This window comes from Nannospalax galili, unplaced genomic scaffold (genome assembly GCF_000622305.1).
Source record: "Nannospalax galili isolate Female #2095 unplaced genomic scaffold, S.galili_v1.0 scaffold497, whole genome shotgun sequence".
NCBI classification, from domain to species: Eukaryota; Metazoa; Chordata; class Mammalia; order Rodentia; family Spalacidae; genus Nannospalax; species Nannospalax galili.
This window is the reverse complement of record NW_008339354.1, coordinates 746,741-772,029: the sequence shown is the minus strand read 5'-3', so window position 1 is coordinate 772,029 and position 25,289 is coordinate 746,741. Positions and strand designations below refer to the sequence as shown.

General features: G+C 47.6%; 1 protein-coding gene across 1 annotated transcript in view; it reads right to left on the bottom strand.

The window, feature by feature from the left end:
* Positions 1-25,289, bottom strand: part of Igf2r (insulin like growth factor 2 receptor) — a 106,251-nt gene that overhangs the window by 41,056 nt on the left and 39,906 nt on the right. Inside the window, exons 8-22 of the mRNA XM_008833873.2 lie at positions 22,659-22,821; positions 22,310-22,475; positions 21,372-21,475; positions 15,412-15,576; positions 12,896-13,036; positions 11,727-11,870; positions 10,046-10,183; positions 9,209-9,356; positions 8,540-8,717; positions 7,638-7,753; positions 6,808-6,976; positions 5,476-5,655; positions 3,469-3,570; positions 2,046-2,147; positions 1,501-1,696 (exon numbers count right to left, since the gene is read on the bottom strand). Coding sequence (XP_008832095.1) covers positions 1,501-1,696; positions 2,046-2,147; positions 3,469-3,570; positions 5,476-5,655; positions 6,808-6,976; positions 7,638-7,753; positions 8,540-8,717; positions 9,209-9,356; positions 10,046-10,183; positions 11,727-11,870; positions 12,896-13,036; positions 15,412-15,576; positions 21,372-21,475; positions 22,310-22,475; positions 22,659-22,821 — 2,212 coding nt within the window. The remainder of the gene's footprint in view (positions 1-1,500; positions 1,697-2,045; positions 2,148-3,468; positions 3,571-5,475; positions 5,656-6,807; positions 6,977-7,637; positions 7,754-8,539; positions 8,718-9,208; positions 9,357-10,045; positions 10,184-11,726; positions 11,871-12,895; positions 13,037-15,411; positions 15,577-21,371; positions 21,476-22,309; positions 22,476-22,658; positions 22,822-25,289) is intronic.

The following is a 25,289-nucleotide window of genomic DNA, read 5'->3' as shown; positions in this document are numbered from 1 at the left end:
GTAAGACTCACAAAACTCACAAGGCTGTGAGAACTCACAGAAGGCACAAGGCTCACTCAGCCCCTCCCTGGGTTTGTATGAACGGCAGACAATCACTGGGGAGGAGGCCTTTGCTGCAGGTCCCTGAACGCTTCCTCAACTCCAGCACTGCAGCTTTCCTGAGTCCTGAATGATCAAGTCTAGCAATGTTTTGTATGTAATAGCATGACCTCCTCCTGTGCGGTTTGACTATCCTCAGTCTCTGTGTCTTACTACTCCAGGACAGCTGAGCACTCCAACACTGAGCAGAGACTACGGTGGTGTGTATCCTTGTCTGTTCCTGAACGTAGAACAAAGTATTTCAGGTTTTCCCCGTTCAGTGTGATATAGACTGTGGGGCTCACAGAAACAGCCCCACTCTAATTGCCCTTTTCTACTCTAAGGTTCTTTTTTTTTCATGAAGAGATGTTGAATTTTACCATGTTCTTGCTCTGCACTGATTGAGATGGCCATATATTTTGATCCTTCATTCTGTGGATGTTAACACATTAATCACTTTGTAGTACACTGAGCTGTACTTGCCTCCTTTAGTTAAATCCCACTTGATCGTGGTAAAAAGTTTTATACTGCTGGTTTTGCTAGCATTTTATTGAAAATTTTGCATATGTGAATCAAGAGATACTGTGTCCCTTCCTTTTCCAGACATTGGAGAAGTTTCAGAGTTCTTTAAAAGTCTGTAAGACTCAGCAGTGGAGCCGACTGATCTTTTATTTATTGAAGGTGCCTCTGATCCCAGCAAAGCAGGGGCAGGAAGATCTCTATGAGTTTAAGACCAGCCAGATACACAGAGAGACCCTGTCCTACAGCGCTGGTAAGGGAGCTGGACATGGTGGCCCACACCTTTAATCCCAGCACTCAGAAGGCAGATGCAGGCGGTCTATATAGAGAGTACCAGGCCATCTGGGGCTACAGGGAGACCCTGTCTCACAAAGACCAAAAAAAAAGCTGGCATGGGAACTGACCAATTAACGCACAAAACACCTTAACCAAGTGCTGGTGCACAGGAACGGTCAAGCCTGCAGCCATCTACTAACACAGCTGCCCTGCCAAGGGCTTACACCTGACCTTGCCCTTCTTAACAGCAACAAAAGGGTCCTCACCCACCACTTTTTTAGCACCTGAAAGAAATGCAATTAACAATTCACCTCTGAAGAACTGGAGGTACAAGATAAAAGGGGCGGGCTCTACACACTGGGGGTGGAGGGGATGGCGAGCACCCTAGGAAGAATAACAGACTCTGCAAGGCCCACCACAGTCAGTCCTGGGAGGACAGGAACCTGTTAAAAAAATGATAAGCCAGCCGGGCGCGGTGGCACACGCCTTTAGTCCCAGCACTTAGGGGGCAGAGGCAGGCACATCTTTTTGAGTTTGAGGTCAGCTGGGTGAATGTCAGGTCAGCTGGGGCTATAGGAAGACCCTGTCTTAAAAAGACAAAATAAAAATTGACAAGCCTCAGCTCACCTTTGTCTGAGGGAGAAGACCCTTTGTAGGTCAGAGTGAGGAACCCCTCCGTGGACAGCTGGAGGCTCTTCTCAAATCCAACTGGCCTTTCCGGCCGCAGGTTCTTCAGCTCTTCTGTCTGGGATCCTGCCTCACAGCCAAAGGCTGCCTTTCCCCCAACCGTTCCACAGGCGGGCATCGCACCACAGATATTGAACTGGAAGCCAGACAGAAGGGAAAAAAAATCACGGACAGGCTGTGGGGTCCAGGAAGCTGTACTTCCAACCAGGTTCCAGTTGTCACCTGGCTGCCTCTGCCGGCTACTGCTGGACGTAGCTCAGGAAGGGTAACTGTCCCCCATCTGAACTGAATTAGGACAGTGGTGATGCTGTTTACGTCATCTCCCCCAAACCTGGATTTTCTCATTTTCTGGGTCCAAGGGACTACAGCAATGTGCCCTGGGCAAGCACTGAGGACACCTGGTTCCTCAAATCACAGGCTGCAAGTAATTAAATGCAGTTAGCCTGATTCAAAGCAAAGTGGAAATTCATCATTATCTCTCTTACCACAAAAGTCTTTCCAATGCCTGAGACCACGTATCCTTGAGAACTGTTGAGTGGGCTAAGATTAAACACAAATCCGCTGTTGGGGTCTCTTATAGAGCAAGCCTACGGGAAACAGGAAGTGAAAGAAACACATTCAAGCCAATTCCATCAGAGCACAACAAATACGCAGCCCCTTCAGAACGCCATGTTCTATACTCGACAGAGCTGTGCTTGGCCCTCAACAACCTCTTCAAACTCAGCCTGTTTGTTGCCTATACCAATGCAGGATGAAACTCACCCATGGCTGCTGAGCTACTGCAATACCTGAGTAAGACCACTGCTAACCCATAGGAGAAACGAAGAGACCCAGGAATATATCCCTTAAATTTTTATTTTATTATTATTTTTTATTTTATGTTCACGAGTTTTGCCTGCATGGAGGAAAATGCACCTGTACATGCAATGCCACGAAACTGGAGTTACTAGCAGTTGTTAGCGGTGATGTGGGTGCTGGGACTCAAACCTGGGTCATCTACAAGAGTAGCTAGGGCACGTCTTTAATCCTGGTGCTCAGGAAACAGAAGCAGGTGGAACTCTATGAGATCAAGGCCGGCCAGTTGTGGGCCAGATGGGCCTACAAGAAGACTCTGTCTCGGAAAGATTTTTAAAGAGGCAAAGAAATCTCGATATTGTTTTCTGTTTGCCCATTCACAGGAAGGTGCCAATAGGAGCACAATCAATACAGGAACTCGGATGGCGTGCTCTCTTCCTTAGATGCCATCGAGTTTGCCTTCATCTCCTCTGTCCACAAAGCACAGGACACCAGTCACTGCTCCAGAAACCCTGACCATGAACTCGGTGCCTGACACCTACCATCCCCACCTCATGGAACACTGCCCCTGAGCTGAGGTCACTGTGTGCACTGGACTAAACTGCAGTCTAGTTTCTTAACTAGAGAAGTGGGAAGGGAAGCATCCCACCATAAAGACGTGCACACAGTGTCAACAAAAGAACTTACTGCCCCGGGACGGGCAGAGAACATGGCAGAGCGGCTACAGTGTGCGCAGAAGTGGCCCAGGCACAGGAGCCATGGCAGTGAAGGACAAGAAAGGCCAGGGCCTCCAGCCGAGGGTGGGGCTCTGCCATCCAGGCAGCGGCACCTGAAGCATTGGGCTCTACCCAGTGGCTGAGGCTACAGATGCTTGGGCTTTACCATCGCAGTGAAATATTCTGGAGTAGAGTGACACAAATCAGTCCAACTTCTGGCAGTGATGGAGATCCTTAGAACTCCCACAGGAAAGGAAGAGGGGGTTGAGAAGAACAGGGATCTACAGTGAGGTACTGGTTCTTATCTGGGGACTTAGGTACCAACGCTAGGCACACCTAGTCCAAAATGCAGAGCTCAAAGCCGGCCTGAGCATAGGCCAGGCAACATCACACATACCTGGTCTGTATCTGTGATCGTCTGGACAGGGCAGGCAGCCTCTGTGTTCCACAGGAAACTGACCACACACTCCCAGTTGAAAGTGAATATGGGGTGGGTGTTCTGAAAGGTCGAGTGTAGAAAACAGTCAGCAGAGCAATCTATCCAAGAGGACACCAGCACAGTACACAGAGGAGGCTAAATCCAGAGTGTCCATTCCAGATTAGCACTCATGAGCCTCCTAACTGCATGCAATTTAACAATCTCATAATCCCTACAAAGGAGAGGCAGATCATCCCCCACGCTTCAGTACCACGATGGCCGAGAGCCCAGCAACAAAGGAGAACTGGGATGGCCAGCCTCACAGCCTGAGCATTTAAAAACCACTGTACACAAAGCCGAAGACAAGCAACCAGAAAGACTACTGTGCAACGGCTCACACACCAGATGAACAGGCAGAGGTGACCAGGGTCTCAGGAGGGCTGACAAGTGACAGGAAGGGGCGAGGAGACTCAGTAGGGCAGATACCCGTCTCCTGATGTGGGCTCTCACTACACAGGTGTGTTGATTTGTGAAAGGGGCTGTTACTGACTCAATCTGTGTATTTCAATACCTCATCTGCATAAAAGGCCACATTTCCATCCTCTGTGTACTACGCTATGATCCCAGGTCACAGGAGCTCACTCATCATCAGGCGATGCTCATAGGTACCACGTGGAAGACTTCACGGAGGCATTTTAAAAATTTTATTACTTTTATGATTTGTATGTGTGTGAGTGTGTTGCCTGCATGTATGTAAGTGCATCCGTGTTGTGCAATGCCCTTGGAGGTCAGAAGGAGGCATCAGATTCCCTGCAACAGGAGTTACAGACCGGTGTTACCCATCATATGGGTGCTGAGAATCGAACCTGGGTCCTGTGACAGAGCAGCCAATGTTTTTAACCACTGAGCCATCTCTCAAGTCCCTACTGAGACATTTTTAACTGACTTCAGGCCACACCCAGGAACCAGGGCACTCTACCTACAGACCCCGCCCACATTTAGTCTCTTCAGTCCTAAGGGCAAAGCAGAATTATATTGCTCCTCCACTTGGTAAAAAGAGACCAGGCCTGTGGTGCACCTGTGAATTTGGCCTTCTTCGTCACCTCAGGAGTCCTGCTAGGCCCCATTGTACACTAGGCTTGCAGGTGTGCTGAGTTCAGGGACAGTGTGAAAATAGAAAACTAAAGAAAGTCTGAAAGAACTTTCTGGAACTGACCAGTAACCCAATGGAAGCAAAAATAGAGGAAAGGATGGACTATGCCAGGGCTCCCACACACCCAGGACGCAGAAATGCCAGGCATCGCTGGACAAGGAGACCAACAATGGTCAGCCTACAAAGCCCAGATTCCTCCCCGACACAGAAACCAGCAGCTCAGGCTCATGTAGGTCTCGGAACTATGTCTGCAGTCCACAGGGGACACGATCGAGCAAGCCACAAAGAGAACTTCATGTCTGCATGGCACCTGAACACAAAGCCTCATCCACCAGATTATGTACAGCAGAAGTCAGGAGCAATTGCAACCTATCAGCTGGGACTTGTCTGGCTGGAGGCAAAACCACACAGCACAGGTATAAATCTAAAACTGTTGCTACAAAGCAACTTAGTCGGGATAATAAAAGTTCTGAATATAAGCTAAGTATGGTGGCCCACACTTTTAATCCTAGCGCTCAAGAGGCAGAGGCAGGAGTTCAAGGCCAGTCTGGTCTACATACCAAGTTCCAGGCCAACCAGGGCCACACAGCAAGACTCATAAACCCTCAAAAGAACAAACAAAAAAAAAAGATCCAAACAAGTTGTAGACAAGGATTCTGGTGATGGGCACACAACACTGATGATGAGTTTGTAAGTGTCCCTGGTAACCCAAAATGGTCAGTTTTATGCCCTGCGTAATTTGCCCCAATTTTGAAACACAAGTATGGGCTATACATGCCAATCTCAAAGCACTTTTCTACAAAGTTCTTCCTACTCTCCTGGGCAGCACTTACCAGGCTACCTCTGCCACAGACAAGATGGATCCTGGTGCTATAGGTGGTTACCCGGCCGTCGCTGGTGGTGCAGGCTGAGCCGTTCACATACTCTAAGAGGAGGCTGCCACTCTCCTCCACCACAGGGCCCGTCTTTGCAACTCCCAAGTTACTGATGGACACGATCTCAGTCAAGGAGCCCTGCAACACAAGGACTGTTAGTCTCCTGTCAACAGCAGGCTTCATTCTCATGGAGGGTGATTTGCTACTCGTGGTAGTTACAGCCTATGAAGCCCCACTAATGAGAACTCCAAACACTGAAGCCATCTGCTTCTAGAACTATGTAATGTACACACAGATCACATAGACATCATCATCTTCAATCCTAAAAGGAGTTCATGCTAATGGAATCATTCCACCTCCTTTTATTTTTCAGGAAATGAGGGGCTTGTCAGCCCACTGGAGGCCCTCAGACTAACAGGTGCCAGATTTGGACTAAGACCTCATCCACAGGGCCCCAGCTTGACAAACTGCTCCTCCCACCCCAATCTGCCCAAAACAAGAAGGCAGAACATCACCATATTCCACTCCAAGTATGAACAGCCATGCCTGGTCATCATGCCTGCCAAAGAATGGCTAAGAAGCCTTTGCTTATAAGGTTATAAGCACTAATGAGCAGGCAGACTCACAAACACAGGCGTCTTGGAGACATGAGGCTGCTGTTGGGAAAGCATGCACAGCCATGTGGATGCAGCCTTGAGCTCATCTGAGCCACCATGCGCTCCATTAACATGGGATACAAAAGCCGATCTCACGCACTATTTTTACAGGAGCCAACTTCTAGACATGTACAACTTTAAGATTCACCTTGTATAAGCACAAGGAAATGTGCCAAGTTCTGACAACTGGAGTAATGAATGAGACAATGAAGTCCAGCTCAATCCCCACAGTGACTGTAACACATGGGTTGAGGACACTCCCAGCAACTCTCCCAAATTCATTTTTTTCACCTAAGCTATCCCAAAGAGCTTTGAGCAGCTAAGGTTCTGTTCTATGGATGCCTGCCAAATCACTCAAGACATCTGCATTCAGGCCAGACACCAGCAAGAGCTTCTTCTGTAGCGTGCTAGATCAAAGGGGGCCAACGATATAGCATTTGCTTTATGTTTTAGTCTGAACAAAGTCCACGTGATGCACACCTGTGCAAGAAGCTGTCTCGTTTCCCAATACCTACATTCCTCAGAGGCTTCACCTGGGCGGCTGGGACTGCTGGGATCTGACAGCCCACAAATAACTTCCTTCACCCACTAAGCCACACACTCAACAAAGAAACACGACACGAGGAAGACACACCTGATCATCTTCGTATTTCATCTGGCAAGCAGATGCGTATCGGTCACAGCCAGGCACAGGGTTCAGAGGCCGACACACATTAATGTAGTATTTCCTCCGTGTGACATGTTCCCGTGAGTTTTCCATGGCAAACCAGTTTCCTCCGTGGCCACCTTCAGACTTCACTAGACTAAAATTTCAAAGCAGAAAATATGCTTAACTAGTGGAAGCTGGCAATTTATTTTTAGGTAGTTAAAAGAGATAACATTATCAATGCAAACACACTCAAATCAAACTATATCTAGATGGTATACCACCTACCCAGGACTCACCATGATTATATTTTGAGCTTTTTGAAGCCCCACATTTAGAGGACCCTTCAAAATGCCCCCACCTTACACTGAACTATTGGTTTTTTTTTTTTTTTTTTTTTTTTTTTTTTTTGAAAAGGGGGCTCCTTTACCCCCCCCCCGCCCCGCACTCCACTTTGACACCCGCGGCGCCCCGCACAGCTGGCCTGGAACTCACTATGTAGACCAGGCCGGCCTCGAACTCACAGAGATCCTCCTACCCTTATCTCCCAAGTGCTGGGATTAAAGGCATGTGCCACCACGCCTAGCATGAACTATTGTTTTAAATAATGAAGCTAGCTACATTTTAATCCTCTGCTATGACAAAGAGCAGCTGCTGTCACAAGGCTAACCAGACCACACCCCTCTCTTCTGCTTCTCTCTGCCCCGGTCCCACACCCTGGGGCCAACATACCTATCATCAATTACCATTGGCTGAGCCATGTGCTCACCAGTAACCACACTGAGGAAGGACCAGGGCCAGCAGCTGGCTCTGCTCACCTGGACAAGTCATACTGTTCCATCATGGAGGGATCTGTCACCATGCACTCCAAAGGCTCTTCTGGGCAGGCATAACTGCTGTACCACCGGAAGTTGTAGGTAGAGTTGTCCTCTTCCTAATCCCAAGACAAGGAGGGAATGGGGAAGGAAGATGCTGGTGTCTAGATCTGGAGCATCCCCACAGATCCACAGTTAAGCCTTGGTGCCTAGCTTAACCAGAAGGCGATAAACAAGAGGTAAAGAGAGATGACTGGGGATGCGGCCCAAGTGGATACTAGTACCCGACCACCCTCTTCTTGCTCTCAAGAGTGCTTCCTGGCCATGAAGTGAGCAGTTTTGCTCTACAACTCATTGTCGTGATGACAGGCCTCCCCTCAGTCCCAAAGCAATGTGCCAACCAATCCTGGACTGAGGTCTCCAAAACTGTAAGGCAAAATGACCAGCACTTTTCTAAGCTGAGCACCTCATCGTGTGTTTGCTATGGTAACAGAAGGCTAACAGATGGAAAAAGGGAAGCATGCAGAGTACCACTGAGACAGTAACAAAGACACTTGTATAGAACAAGCTGCATAAAAAAAGTTTGCTCTCTCCATCTCCTCTCAATGTAAAATGACATTTTAATCAAAACCTGTGAGGGAAATCTGGCCTTGCTGAAGTAGAAATAAGAGCATGATTTTTGAAGCTTTGCATGCTTTGTAACAAAATCCAACAGGGCTGTGGCCTAGCATTAAGAGCTATGGGCCTTTGAATACACAGCTTAACAAATGAGTAAACCTCACCTGCAGAGTGTAAAAGGAAAAATTATAATGATGATTTGGTCAGAAAACCAGACTCTGCTTCTAAGTAAAAGGTGCACAATTGGTCTAGTATCTCCAGGACAAACTGCCCAAGATGATTCCCACCTGATATTCCGGAAAGCCCAGTCCAGCATCTCGGTCACAAAGAAAAGTGATCAGTGTGGCTCTCGGCGTGTGCTTTTCGTTGTTATAGGGTGTGCCATCCCTGTAGTTCAACTGGATCATCCCATCATAGTAAGAAAGCTTAGCATTACTCAGTCCCAAGTTCCATGATGTCTTATCACTGAAATAAACAAAGGTGCATCATGCACCATCAAGCAGAAGCTCTCTAGGGCTACACAAAAGGGTGACAGCACAGCTAGGACCTGGGGCAGCTGCCATCCACGGAAATCCCACATGCAGCTCTACTGACCACACAGGAAGAGGGGTCCCCCCATCCTCACCGGGACCCATCTTTCCCTCAGCACTGCTGGGAAGATGCAACTCAATTCATTAGAACTAACACTACAAGGAAAGGAAAAAACGTAGGTAAATACTTAGCAACTGTACAGTGGGCATCGAATACACCAGCCCTCTCCCCCTAGGATGCAGCTTGCCCCTTTTCTGAGACATTCCGCTGCTAGCATCCTGCAGTTTTCCTGGTCAGGTCTTCTCAGTATTTAAAAGGGCTTGTGTCATAAGGCAATGATGATAAGGAAAACCTATCTATTCCCAAATGAAACACTCATTAGCATAGAACACCGAAGAACCAACCCAGAACGAGAGGTCACTTGCCTTTTTGCTACCTGGCAGGCCCCAGAGTTTAGCTGACAAGAGTCCACAGATACAGGTCCACAGACATTTATATAAAAGTCATACTTCTCTGTCTCAACTTTATAGGCACCATTCTTTTTTGTGAGAGGTGACAAATCAAAAGAAAACCCTGAGGAAAATAAAAATAAAAGTATGTTAGGCCAGTCAGGACATAGAAAACTGGGTGAGCTGACCACAGTTTCAAGGACAGCAATTCCTCCTTGGGCAGGAAAAAGTTAAAGATGCAGAAAAGGACATTATCTCACAAACTACCAGCCTGCAATGACAAACACCCACCCCTTTCCTGTGTGAACCCTGCAGTCCTATTCAAACCCCTAAGTACAGCTCTCATAAACCACTGATATCTCCAAGAAAGATTACCACAGTATGATGGCCTTCTTGTAAAGTCCCCCAGGTAAGTTTCTGTTCTTGGACAAAAGCTTTTCAAATATGAGTGATGCCCTTGCCTTCAAATAAATCCAGCAGAATCACAAACAGAAGACTGGATCTCCCATGGCTTAAGCACAAAATAAAAGATGCCCACAACTCTGGTCAAATGACCAAGCTGCCTCTAAAGGTCATAAAGTGTTCAGAAAAAGCCTTCTGGCTGGGCGTGGTGGTACACGCCTTTAATCCCAGCACTCAGGAGGCAGAGGCAGGCAGATCTCTGTGAGTTTGAGACCAGCCTGGTCTACATAGCAAGTTCCAGGCTAGTTGGGGCTACAGGAAGACCCTGTCTCAAAAAGACCAAAAGAAAAAAGAAAAAGCCTTCTGTAGTTGCAAGTCACACTAAACAACAGAGGCACTGCTCAGACATACCTGCCTGGGCATCAAAGACCGTACAGTTCTCTCCTTCCGTCTTCGACAGCACGCAAGCAGCAGCCGTGTGCCACTCAAATTCGTAGAAGCAACTGTTATTCCCAGAGGCTCTCAACACTGGAGCGCTTTCTAAATCACCTGCCAGTGGTGGGGAGGAGATCATTAATCTGTTGGTTCTAAAAAATCTTTCCTGTTCTTACTGTGTCAATAGTTCTGGGCACATAATAACACACCCAAGGTTAGAAAGTGGTCCTACAGGGCTGAGGTGGGGCTTGGTCCACAGAGGGCACGTGAAAATGCAGAAACCCCTTGGTTCAATCCCAACAACATATAAATCACTCATGGTACTGCATGCCTATCTATAATCCCGACCTGAAGAGCTGGAGGCAGAGACATACAAGTTCAAGGTCATGTTGGACTAGATGTAGAGCTTGAATACAGCCCAAGCTAAAAGAAATCGTCTTTAAAAAAAGGAGGAGGGGGTGCTGAAGAGATAGCTCAGCACTGGCTGCTCTTCCAGAGGACTTGGGTTTGACTCCCAATACACACATGGCAGCTAACGGCGATCCTTAACTCCAGGTGTATCTGATATCCCTCCTCTGGCCTCTGCAGGCACTGTACAACATGGGTGCACTTACATGTATTGCAAGCAAAACACTTGTACATATAAAGTAGAAATATATCGAGAAAAACTTAAAAAGAGGACTAGACGAGGTGAGCAGGAAATGGTTCTATACATGTCATTCTCACGAAGGAACGGTAAGTCCATAAACACAAGGCAGAGTTGTGGTAGCCAAAGGCTTGGGACGGAGCAGTGGAGAGGTACTGTTTACTAGGTACCAACTTTCAGTTTGGAAAAATGAAAAAGTTCTAGAGAAGGGTGGGAGCAATGGTTATAAATGGTACAAAAGTATCTGTTGGCACTGAACTATATACTTGAAAATAGGTAAGATTTTATGTTATACATATTTTACCACAATTTACTATGCCACATATACTTAAACAAAGAGGAAACAAAACAGCACCAGCATGAGACCTTCCCCCACAGCTGGGAATTGATATGAAGGAAATGTCTCAGGGGGAGAGGTGGAGAAGGCAGAGAGAAGAGACAGAGCTTCCAGATGCCCCGCATTGGAAACGTACTGTTAACCTAACAAGTGGAAAATGCTTAAAAATAGTAGACTATGCCTCGTCAACAAGGAAATCCCTAAGAAACTATAAATAGAACCATGCAACGTAGTAGTCACAAAATATAGCCCTGAGACCATTAAAATGCATGCATGGATGTAGATCTTAACAAAAAGAGCAGAGACATGAGTAAGGGTGAAAAGTAAGCACTGCTGAATGGAAGACTGTGGGGGAAGTTCAGCACCCTGCATCACTGATCCTGTACGAGTCCCAAAGAACAGGACGCCATGCGGAGATTCCTTTGAAAAATGTCAACACAACTCCCTGTTGACACCATATGGTCTCTCCATTTCTGGGATGAAATCCAACTGACCTGTCTCCCATCACCAGAGACTAGAACCCGAGATATTCAGCATCACCCCTTCTCCCCCATCCCCACTGCAGAGATGATGAGACATGGGGACACAGGGGAGACGTGGGGATGCGGGGGAGACATGGGGACGCAGGAGAGACACACGGGGACGCAAGGGCACCTCTTCCTGTGTGTTATTACCTGGCTTGCAAATGAGGGTGATGTTAGTTGTTACTTTCTTATCACCGCCACAGTCATCACCATCTGAGTAGGAGAGTTGAATGTGTCCTTTCTCCTTTGTAGGAGAAGAGAGAAATTTTCCAAGGTTTTTACTTCCAGTATTATCTGGAGAAAAGAAGAGAACAAGACACAGTGGAAAATTATCATCATGCAGACATAGGTACCAAAACCCAGCTAATGCCAGCAGTGCACCATGACCCTTTCTCAGTCCTCCTAACTTGGCTGTAATGGGCAGAGCTCTCCTAAGAGGCAAAAGAAGCAATGTCACATTAAGGCCACCTCCTGGCTTAGCAGCAAAGTGTTGGGAATGTCCTTCAAGGGCACAAAGACAGGTTAGCACGTGTTAGCTAGCACCAGCCCAATTTCCAGGCCCTGAGACAGAGGCTTTTAGGGAGCACAGCCAGGAGTCAGGCTTTATTCATGACCACAAACTCACAAGCCTATCTGGCAACCAGTACTGAATGACTGGTTCAGCTGCTATAACTGAAGTGTTAGAAGTCCATGCCTGGGTCCTTAGTATGACAGGAATTTACTCCACTTACTCTTCAAGACGCAGCTCTTGTTCTGAATGCCAGGGTGATTCCCCGGATCCAACAAGGCCTTGCCACTCATCGCTGTTTCTAGGCGATTCCCTTTCCTCTAACTGCCTGGTAATTTCCAGGTGCACCTTAATTGACAGATGCCAAACAGATGCATCTGTCTGTCTGAGTGACAGCATAGGACCAGAACTAGGACAGCAGACCTGCAGGGCACGATGCTCAGCCCAAGTTCCACGAGAGTCTGCTTTCCCTGAGACCAGGTATAGGCAGTAAAGCTGCCACAAATTCAAATCAGCTTTCCCCAAACACTGGCAGCATTAGTCCTCAGATTACAAAATGAAAAAGATGGTCAAGCACTTTCTAGCATGGCTTGCTTTGGTAAGCTATACCTTCTGGGAACCTTAGGATTTCAGAGAGCACAGCACTCACTAGTATTCTACTGTTTAAAATTATGTAATGGTTTAGAGTCCTTCCGATCTAAACCCAAGAGGAGAGGGCTCACAAGAACCACAGGAGTCATTCTGAGTCATTCCACAAAGGAAGCAACTAAGGTCCGCCCACCCTTAGGAAGAGGGTGGTCACGTTACTCACCCACAACACACACAGCAGCATCTTCAGGGCAGTTTCTAGCCTTGCCCTCCGGCAGCACTCGGTGACAGACATTAATGAAGAAAGACTTCTTTTCTGAGTCTGTCTGGCCTCCAACCACAGCTTCCCAATTCTGCTCCGATTCTGCAACCAAAGCAAAAGTTTCTTTAGTCAAAGGCAATGAATTCTTTCCTTATGGTCACATCTTAAAGAGTATAACTAAGTCAAGTTCATGAGTACTTGGTCAGGAAATCCCTGGCATTTCTGCTTCTGAACAGAAAGTCAGTCTCCACTTTCTGAGTGTGTCGGGGACAGGGACAAGTCATACCCCAACATGCCATGTGAAAAATGAACAGCTAACCTCTTCCACACTCAACAACAGAAAATCAAGCACTGAACCAAATCTGAGGGCCAGCGCTGTCCTGAGCCTGCTGGAAGGGCACTGCTAGTGCAGAGCTTCAGGCCTCCAAGTACCTATGCTGCCGAGAAACCTCCTGCACAGGCTGACTGGGGCAGGATGGAGGCTTGGCTCACACAAGGTGGTCATGACCTGTGGCCACTGAATCCAAAGGCTGAGTGAACAGGCACTGATAGGTGTCAGTGGAAGGGAGGGGGCGGTGCTAAGGACACTAGGCAAAGGAAGGCGTGGTCACGAGACTGTAGCTACCATCCCATAAACTGGCACTGGACAACAGGAAGACAGATATAAAGACATACGCACACATTCTTTTCTGAATGTTCCTTTGTCAAGCTGGGAATTAGGTTTAGAAGTAAAAGCCCACAGCTTGCCAGTGATGTTACACATGCTTTTGGAGAGCTAGGTCCCCATGTTGGTAGCCTACAGACACCACAGAAGACAGCGTGCATGACAAAGTCCTCCCCAAAGCACGGAGCACTTGACGGAAGGGTGTGTGGGTTGCAGTCCCGCGGCAGGACTCTCTGAAGGAACAGCAGAGTATTTCAGCTTTCAGTTCACAGATTCCTCTGGGCTATGTGGTTGCAAATGCTACAAAAATCTTCCCGATTCCTCAAAAGCCAGGCTGCAGCACGGAGCCTGCTAAGTGGACTCATGCAGCTCTGCACCGTCCATCAAGGTCCCAATCCGTGTGTCTTGGAGCGCACTGACACTTAAAACGAAACATGGTTCTTGCTCCTTCACCACTGCAGCTGCAAAGCCACCACGCACTCCTGTCAGAACCCCTGGGCACAGTGAACCCTAACCCAGCACACCCTCTTCCCGTCCAGGAAAAAAGGAGAAATGAAAAGAAAATGGGACGGGAGGGGGGCTGCGGTAGGACAACAGACAAGAAGCAGAAGGAGGTGTTAGGACGAGAGGGGGGCCGCGGTAGGACAAGAGACGAGAAGCAGAGGGAGGGAATAATGCAGACTGGAAAAACATCCCACAATACTTGTGTTTCCTTTAAGAAGTTAGGCCTGAAGAGCTTACACAACAGTCTTAGATAGAGCCACCCAAATCTAAACTAAGGCCCTGATCCTGAGATTCGAACTCCTGCTTTGCAGAAACCCACCCCTTTATTAGCACTCAGGTATGCGATTCATCCGTGGCTTCCGGGGATTTTTACTACTAAAGCAGTTAGTAGTAGAACACAGGATGTTCGTGGTGAAGCACCTAGATAGTGTGCTAAGGAAGGCTCTTGACCCTGACACAGAGGAGGAACCCCTGTAACAGATGGGCCTGCAAAGACTGTAGAACTGTGTGGTGGCTGCTGGTGTTCATGCACTCCATGCTCACCAGAGCTCCACTCTGCAGACACAAGGACCTCTACACACCGACCCCAGAGCTGCTACAAGAGTGAAACCCGAAGTCCCTAGCAAGGTCAGGCGATCCCTGGCACAAGCCCTCTACCTCTGACTTTCCTGGCCCATGAAGGCAGAGACATGACAATGTGGGACCTCACCAGTTGTCACCCAGTACCTTTCCTGTGTCTACCACAGTACAAACAGAGTCTTCCTCCGCCCCCCAACATCTCCATGTTGAACCCCTAACACGGATACGCACGGTGTTGTACGATGCCATGCATCCTGGGACAGTCCTCCCAAAACTAGGGATCAGGGGCATGCCGATCCCCTTTCAGAGGCAGAAGGGTCAGCCACAGTACAGGGCAAGCACAGGATGTAGACTGAGACTCGGCTCCTCCAGCTGCCTTAGGTGCACAGGATATAGACTAACAGACTCGGCTCCTCCCGCCACCTTAGGTACCAAATATAGTCACATCTCCCTCAAAGAGAAACTAATTCCAGCCCAATGCAAAGGACAGCTGGCAGTTCTTGCTAAACTGGTAAGGTGAGCTTGGACTCCTCAATTAGAAAAATGACACGGAGAGTTCTCAGACACAGGTGCTCACCTCCCAATTCACAGCTCCTTACAGGCTGAACTGTTGCTGGAAGGCAAAGGGGGCCATGACTCAGTTGATAATTAAAGGTTTGTTTTGCAAACCACTGGGAGCAACTGTCTTCTGAACATAGAAACTAAGGGTCCCCAGGAAAGGGAGCGATACCTGAGTGGCGAGCCAGCACAGACAGGTCATAGCGTTTCTTCCCGTCACTGGCCCCACAGAGGAGGTCTTCCTTCTCTTTGACACAGGCATATTTGGTGTCCCATGTGAAGAAGTAGGTGCAGTCCACCTCACCCGTAAACACAGGCTCTCCTCTCCCGGCGTTACCTACACAATGCCAGAGGAAACACGGAACTCAATCATGACCCAAACCCAGGAGCAGGCCTCCGCTACTCCAGGATGCAGTCACCTTGCAAAGGGCCCACTGCTGTCACCGGGTAGGAACAGAAGTCCACAGAGATGACAGAGACCAGAGTTCCAGTCCCAAGAGAGATGACTAACAAGTGACGGTGATGAAAACCCATTCCCTGGGATTCATCCCCACTGTGGAGATGAAGAGGTTCTGTTGCTATGGCTTCGAATGAAGTGTGGTGAGACCTCGTGTCGCCCCCACAAGGTTAGAGGCACTCCGCTAGGTGCTGACGGCACCCACGCTTGTGACCTGTCAACATACATTTGGGATGTTCCACTGAAACCTCTTCCTCCTCCGTCCAGGGAGACACCATCCATTGCCCAGAGCAGCACCACTCTTCAGAGGCCACTCCTCCCAAGCCCGGCCTGAGAAAAGCACTGCCCTCCCTATTGGAAACGCTATCCCTCTGCCTTGTCCACTGATGGGCCACTGGCACAAAGCTCCCTGTTTTTTCACCGCTGGTGGTTTCGTAAGCCCAGCAGCTGCACCTCCCAGTCCGCCTGCCTCCTGAGGTGTGCTGTCCTGAGCAGTTTCATGTTCTAAGGAAAGGGAAGTAAGGATTTTACAGCAAAAGCAAATGATGTTTCAAGTGTCAACTCTTAAATTCTGAGGTCTTCAGGAGTAGAGCAGCGGCCCCAGCACCTAGCCCGTCCCAAGCACAATCAAAGTCAAGCACCAAGTAAACTGCAGCAATTCCAGCGTCACCCACACTGGGGCAGGCTGCAAAAAACACACAAACATTTGGTGTATCTGCCCACGCCAAGCCCTATGGCAGGGACTAAAGAGATGGCTCAGCAGGTAAGAGCACTGGCTACTGTTGGACCAGGGTAGATTTCCCAGCACCCGAATGGCGACCAAAAAACCATCTGAAACTCCAGTTCCACAGGATCCAACATCCTCCTCTGGCCTCCATGAGAATTGCATACATGGGTGCACTTACATAAGTACAGGCAAAACACTCATAAATTTTTAAAAAATTTAAAACCCTGGGGCTAGAGAGATGGCTCAGCAGTTAAGAACCCTGACTGTTCTTGCAGAAGACCCGGGTTCGAATCCCAGGACCCACATGGCACATAACAACGGTCCGTAACTCCAGTTCCAGGAAATCCAACAGTCTCTTCTGTCCTCCATGGGCACTGTATGACACAGGTGCACTTACCTACATGCAGGCAATACACACATACACATAAAAATAATAAAATATTTAAAAATAATAAACATTAAAATAAAATATTAAAAAATTTTAAACCCTATGGTAAAAACCAACCACACCTTTAATCCCAGCACTCAGGAGGCAGAGGCAGGCAGAACTCAAGGAGAGTTCCAGACCAGCCATTTACATAGTGAGAGAAACCCAAAACCCTGTTAAAAAAATAAATAAATAAAGTTTAAAAACCCTATGGCATATGAACAATTGAACACACTGTGTAGATTCAGGGTGACTAAATAATTCACCTATGGTTTCACAGCTAAAGAAGAAGGGAGCCAGAATCAAACCTAGACATAACCATAAGTCAAGACCTCTCCACTTACTATGGGTTTGGTTTTGTTTCTATTTTTACCCCACCACCCCCGCTCCCCGTGACTGCCTTCCTCCGTGATTTTTCTTTGGTTGAGCTCGTCTGGTTTTGTATTTAATAAGTACTCTCTTTTACGAGAGTGACTCCCACCTTCGTCTCCCCAGCCAGGTCCATGACACAGGGGACACTGCCATCACAGGCACCCTCTAATGCCCTTCAAGTGTCTGGCTAGGGAACAAATGCCCACACTTGCCTCCTTCCATCCCTCTCCAAGGCTGAATCCAATTACCAGATTCACACTGAAACCTAATGTCTACTTGATTATTTGCAAAAGCCTCGTTTCTGTAACCTAAGCCTTCGCTGTGTTTTCTGTGCCATATAATCACATGAACAAACTTGGAACAGTTCTAGGGTTCATTATTGAGCTGGTTTTGCCACTAATGGTGTGCAAGCAGTCCAGCCAAGCACCAGTTGGGCTGCACCTTATCTGGTTTATTTAACTCCTCACAGAATCTGCACAGAGGGTGCCCCACACCCCTATGCCCAGTCGATCTCTCCCTGGGGCCTGAGGATCTGTCCATCTGTCACTGTGATCAGCAGGTACTCCCATCATCTCTGCCTTACACAGGCCCAGAGGCACCAGCCTGGCTCCCTGGATGCTGTTGGTTCCTCAGTTCCCCAGGCCCAGTTCTGACTTCTATGACCGGCTACAAAGAAAGAGGGCTTCCTGATGAAACTAAGGCCAGCATTCTGCCCAAGAAGCAGCAGCAGTCACACTTCCGTTAGTTACTGTGGATACCTTTCATCAAACCACTTGGCTTTCTCTGTAAGTGCACAATGAAACTCCTCCTCTGCCTCTAAGGCTGTCAAGTGACTCAGTTTCAGCCCATTTGAGAAAAGAAAGCACTATCATTGTGCTCAGACTTTAGCCAACAGCAACACAAGACAGAAACAGCAGTCTGAGTGACCACACAGAAGGAGCCTGCTCTAGCCCAGAGCCCAATGCTTTGTACTCATGCAAACGACCTTTGATGATGAAGTCATCTTAATCTGTGGGTGGTTTTATTATTAATTATATTACTGTAATCTGCTGTATTCACTTTCCAAGGTATTGATGCCCTCACTTGACAGGATCACAAAGAATAAAATCACTTTATAGCAAATTACAGGTCACTTACTGAAACAAATGGTAAACTATCCAGGCCAGGCCAGGTGTGGTGGTATACACCTTTACTCCCAGCACTATGGCAAAGGCAGAGACAGGCAGATATACATAGCAAGTGCCAGGCCAGCCAGGACTATATACCAAGACCCTGTCTCAAAATCACATACAAAAGAAGGTGGTATGGCTAAAACGAAAACATCTTTGGGTTTTACAGGGCACCTTCCTGAGACCCACCTGAAACTCGAAACTCTAAACTACCTTATCTACAACACAGCCAGTTAATGATCATTCACAGCCAAAACCACACCACTGCACCAGCCAACAATCAGGCTCCACAAGGGAACTTATGTAAATTTGAGTAACATAACAAAATAATTTGACAGCGTATATACATTCAAAAGCTTAGAGTACTGACCACAGAGCAAGGAGTCAGAAGTATTTTACAGTCCAGGTCCTGGCTGAAATGAGGCCCCAGCCCACGCCATCCTCTCTCCGGTCCTGGCCTGAACTCTATGCAGGCTCTGTACAGACATCACAAAAGCAGCCTGGTAAACATGCTCTGCAGCACCAGGCATCATTCATTTTGCCAGATGGTCTTGGTATTGAGGGGACAGTAAAGAATGCGTCTCAGCACCAGGGATGGGTAGCACAAACCACTTCTGACATACGGCTTAAACAAAGCAAATCCAGCAAAATACTAAGAACTCCCAAAGAGGAGGCTGTATGCCATTTTGTTGTAATGTTCTTCCTACTTTTATGTGTGAGAACTTTTATCAAAAAGTTTATTATTTTATTTTTTGTGTATGAGCGCATTGCCTGCACCTGTGTAAGTGCACCCACGTCATGCAATACCTGTAGAGGTCAGAAGAGGTCACCAAAACCACTGGAACTGGAGTTGCAAGTGGTTGTTAGCCGCCATGTGGATGCCTGGATTTGAACGCAGGTCCTCTGTAAGAGCAGCCAGTGCTCTTAACAGCTGAGTCATCTCTCCAGCCCCATATTTGAAAACTTTTATAATATAATGGGAGAATGGAAAGAATAATACTTTTGGTATGGTTAACTCATTCAGCTTTGGAATTCACAGTCTTACTAGTAAGTCCACGGCTCTTCCAGTCCCTTGTCTGTGCCTTTCTGGTCCATCACTCCTTCTTCTCAGCAACCCAATATGACACCAGCATGCACTCCAGGATCTCGGCCCAATCAATAGTAAAAGGCCTGAATAGAACAGGATGCAGGAGGCGAGGCACAGCCAGGGGAGACATGGGACCTCATAGGCACATGATGGGTATAGTCCTCACCAGCAGGGAAGAATGGGAAAGTCAGGACTCAGCCCAGTTTCTGACAGTTGGGGACGCAAGCTACAATGCCCAAGGACCGGGACATAGAGTAGTATCCAAAATTCAAAACAAGCCTCTGAAGGGCCCATTCGAAGGGAGCGTTAAGGATAGAAGGGGAGAACCTGAGGCAGGACAGGGCACACACCAACCAAATTTGGGTGGGGGGAGGGTGACAGGAACCCAACAACACCTGCTCTATTCCTCTAAGGTAGAGGCATATCACAGCCCTACTACGATTCCTTATGACTTTACCCTGTATCAGGTGGAGCTAGGGTCCCTGCAGCACAGAACTTCACTGAGCTCACAATTAGCCAGTCTAAGCAAGTAGCCACAGGCCTACTCACAGTTCCCCAAGTCCATGCCTTGGAAGGCCCTGTGCCCTGCAGCCAACCCAGCTCCTGGCTCCCTGCCCCCATCTGCTACTGGAACAGCCTCCACTCTTCAGGCTGCCTGACTATTAGCTGTCCTAGAACCAGCCCACTGACCTGGATGACCTGGGGTCTCCCCAGTATAGAAAAATAATAACTCTCCAGCCCATAGCTCAGTTCTAGGGCTTTACCTGGTACTCAGTCAGCAACCCTCTTATCTTTGTTTCTACTCTGTAAACTGAGGGCCATCTGTCACCCTGAGGCCCCTGCAGAGCCTGAGCAAATAAGGCACTAAAACCTGTGAGCTCTGTGACTGATAAGAGCCAGTGAGAGACTCCAAGGACAGGAGGGCCCCAGTGAGCCACAGCCTCCAGGGCTCTGGTACCTAAGCTTCGTGACCAAAAGACTCCCCGGCTGAGCTGCCTTGACCTTCCTCTGCTTACAACTGGCAGGTTTATGAGGGCTTAACTGTAATCACAGGGGCTGCTCCCAGATCCTGCAGTGAATCATCCAGGAATAGGACCATGATCAAACCACCCAAGGCCTACCATAGAAACATACAAAACAAACACAAGGAAGGGCCAGGGAGACCCTCCAGGGGCAGATAACCATGAGAGCTTGGGCCAGTTGCACACAGTTGAGGACAGAAACCAGGCTCAGCTCCAGAATGAAATCCTAGTGCAAAGCAGGTTAGCCTGGGCGGCACCATAGACCAGAGCCTGGGAGTCCCTGGACAGGACAGGTCTCTGGTTATGATGGAATTCCATCACCTTTCTACAGGTGCCAGGCCTGTCTGAAATCCTCAGCAAGGGAGTACCTTGGTGACCCAGGAATTCCTAGTCTCCCAGAGAGCCAGGCCTGATTCAGTGTGAACTTGTCCAGTGACGTTTTTGTGATGCCCAAATTCAAAATCTACCACAGGGTCATCACTTTGCAAAAAATTTTATGACATGAAAGGTGTGGCACTGCCTGAAGCTGGTGAATGAACGGCCCTGCTCTGGTGAGTGTTCCTACAGCAGAATTCAAGGCAGACACTCTCTCCCAGCAAGCCCAGCGCTGGGCTGGTTCCCAAGACAAACATGGAGAGCAGAGGAAAATGAAAACAGGATGTATGTGTCCTGGCTGGGGGCAGGGGCAGGGGCAGGCAAGACATCACTGTAACAGAAAATCTGGGGCCGAGTTGCCCAGGTCCAAAGACCACCATCTCAGTGCTCTCTTCAGCATCCCACTCCCAAGAAAAGACACACACACACCCTGAATCGGAGGCAGGAACTGGAGGCGGCTTGACCATGGATGACCCGACAGACCCAGTGCTCTCACCTGCGGCTTCATTGCACTCCAAGTTTATGACACTCATCCGCTGGAAACCAGAGCTGCACTCATCTCCTCCAGAGTAGATTAAGGTGAGGTCACCATCCGAGTACCTAGGTTTTTGTGAACATACACACAGCAAATGTGTTTCATAGACACATGGAAGAAACTTGAAGTTTCAAAAACTGCTTCGTTAATAAGCCTTTTGTGCACCACCGACAAATCACGACTGACATAAACAGCAAGCTCCTTGGCCAGCTGGGCTGGCATCCTGCACAAACGAGTTCCGAATGTGCTGTCTAACTCTAGCAAAGCAGTACAGGCTGCGGGGAGGGCCAGCGGCTCTGCTAAGAACACAAAGACTGCTCTCACTCAGGGATTTTATACAAAATAAATAATGCCCACAAATCAGACAGCCCCGCTAACAATTGCCAAAAATACCATATCACTGAGATGATTCTGGGTAAGTCTCGATTTCAGAAGACTACATCTTCTTACTGCTTGTATGAGGCCAACTAAGTTACGGTTCTAAGAATCACAGCAAGTGAGGAGTTTTGTTTTGGGTTTTTTTAGCTGCTTAAAACTTTTATATAATGCTAACGGTATTTCAGATTCAAAAGAAACTGAAATACCTTAGAAACATGAATTTCAAAATACAAAAGCCGTATGAACCGTAAACTAACTCAATTTCCTACAATACAGTCCTTACAAACAAAAGATTTACAAGCCAACAGTTCTAACAGATGTATTCTTATCATAAAGTCAGGAAACCATCGAGCCGCTCAAGGACAAATGGCAACGTTCCTGAGTCACAGCGGAAGGCACTTTGGGCCCTGACTTTCCTGTACTTGGGGAAAACTAAAGGAAGAAGAGGAGCAGGGCAGAAAACTCTAGCTCACAAACATACAAAACAAAGCACTTGACAATCCTGTGCAGGCTTTACCCACCGGAGCGTCTGGTTCTGGTGTCTTCCTGCTATTCTGACCTGAGTAGAATCAGCCTTTTTCACTTGGCAAACGACAGCATCTTTGTTATTACAGATCTGGCCCTTGGCATCTCCACAAACATTCATATAAAATACATACTCTTTTCCATCAGAAGTATAGGGGGACCCTAGAGAAAGAACAAACGGGAAGAGACTGTTCACACAGGCACGCGTCAGAAAGTACATCCGATGCACTTGGGTTCCCTTTATGCCAACCCAAACCCATCTCTAGCCTGTCATGGCACCCCTCTCCCAGCAGGTCCCTCCTGAGCAATGCGCAGAAGCAGGTCAGAGCAGAGGCACCCACAAACCTCCCAGCTGGGCCAGGGGACTAAGGTCAATGGCGATGTCATGCTGCTCGTTACTCAGGGAGCAGGTGCCACTCTCCAGGTAATCTCTATGACAGGCATACTCTGTAATCCACTCAACTTCATAGCGGCAGTTAGACTTCGCAGTGAGCTTGGGAATGGTGCCCTGTGGGGAACAATGTCAGAGGAATGGAATCAAAGAGTTTCAAATACACTTTAAACACACATCTCTCATGCTTTGGAAAAGCCTGAAGACAGGTTGTTGAGATTTTCTATCTTCCTGTTCCTGGTTTTTGAATCACACTTGCCCCTAGCACATTTTGATTATATAACTTCATTTACTTTGACTTTTTCTAAAGCCCAGGATGTTTTGTGTGGTATATGGGGAGTGTGTGCACCTGCAGAGGCCACAAGTCAACTTAGGTATCTTCCTCCACCACGTCCCACCTTATTTTTTGATACAGAATCTCTCTCAGTGAACCTCAGCACTGGCTGGTCAATGAGGTTCAGGGATCTGCCTCTATCACCCAGTCCCACACTGGAGGATAGACAAGTGTACCACACTCAGCTTTCAAAGCACTAGCAGTTCTTGCAGAGGATCCAAATTCAACTATCAGCACAGCTCCCACACGGCAGTTAACAACTGTCCTAAACTCCAGCTCCAGGGGATGCGATACCTCCTTCTGGCCTCCACAGTCATTTGCAGAACATGAGTGCACTTACACGCATGCAGGCAAAATATTCATACACATAAATAAATCAGAAGAAACTCTTCTAGGGACGAGGGTCAGTGAGATGGCTCAGCAGGTGAAAATACCAGCTGCCAAGTCTCTCAGGTCACCTGAGTTAGATCCCTAGGACCCATAGTAGAACTGATTCCTATAAACAGTCCTCTAACCTTCACAAATTCATTCCTATGCGTGCGCGCACACACACACACACACACACACACACACACACACACACACACACGTAAATAAATGAGTGAATATAAATGAATAAATTGTTCCAGGCTGGCCTTGAACTTACTATGTTCCAAAGATACCCTTGAACTTCTGTGTTCCTGCCTCCACCTCCTAAGTGCTGGAATTATAGGCATGCATAACTATGCCTGGTTAATGTGGTACTGAGACTCAAACCCAAGGCTTCATGTATGCTAATCAATCATGTTAAATGACTGAGCTACATTCTCAGCACCAAAAGTCTACTTTAAACTCAATTTTGGGGGCTGAGATACGGCTTAGCAGTCAAGAGCGCTTGCTGCTCTTCCAGAAGATCTGAGTTTGGTTCCTAGCACTCAAATGTATGGCTTACAACTGTACTACACAGATAAGGCATATGCGTGCGCGCACACACACACACACACACACACACACACACACACACACACACGTAAATAAATGAGTGAATATAAATGAATAAATAAATATAACCTCAATTTTTCTCTTTTAAAAAGTTGCTCTGGGGGCTTGAGAGATGGCTCAGTGGTTAAGAGCTAGTTGCTCCTGCAGAGGATCCAGGTTCTATGGTTCCCAGTACACGACACAGGCACACTTACATGCAGGCAAAACACTCATACATATCAAAGAAAAATAACCACTGCTCTGGATGAAGCCAAGGCATTACCCTGCCACAGTCCCACATCCTGCCATCAAACCAAGGTTGGTGCTCATCTTTAGTGGGATCTATGGAGGATGCTAACAGCGTCCCAACTCATGGGTGTCACTGTCCTTTTTCTAATCCTCTTTGGAGGAACTGTCCTACTGATCATAGTACCAGGAATAGCTATGCTACTTCTAGACTCTGTTAATTCGTTAAGTATTGGGCACTCGCTCTGGGCCAGTCACAGTCCCAAGTGCCAGTTTACAACAGGCCACAATTTTCCATCTGCAAAACTAACCTTCCTCTGCCTGGCTCAAACTTGATGCTTCTTCCTGGTCTGTGGCTCAGTGCAGCCTGCCATGGAGATGCAGAGCTGTGTACTAAGTGAAAGTCGACAAAGACAGTCACATACTGTCCATTCCATGTACATGGAATACCCAGAAAGGACAAATCCATGGACAGAAAGCAGATTCGTGGTGGTCTGACTACCAGGGCTGAGAAGGGGATGTGACTATTAAAGGCAAGAAAGGCAAGAAGTTTCCTGAGGGGGATGGGAATTTTCCAAAATTAGACTATGGCAAAGATTGCACAATTATGTAAAATGCTAACTGACTGACTTATGCACAAAAATAGGTGAATTTATAGCACGTACACTTGATAAAAGTTTTTTTTGAAAGATCTGTATGGCAGGATAAATGTTATTAAATACCCAAAGCCCAAGTATTCAACAAGCCAACAAAAAAATGCATAAATAAACACCCCAAGTACTGCAGCAATAAAGAATATTTACAAAAAGTTAAGATCTGTCCAGTAAACAACAGTCAATCTTGAAAGGGAACCTCCATCCATACACAACAGCCTCTTCTCCTACAAGAAATGCCCTGGACCCTTACAGGACAAAGTGTGAACAGCCTCCTCTCCTACAAGAAATGCCCTGGACCCTTACAGGACAAAGTGTGAACGGCCTCCTCTCCTACAGGAAATGACAGGACAAAGTGTGAACGGCCTCCTCTCCTACAGGAAATGACAGGA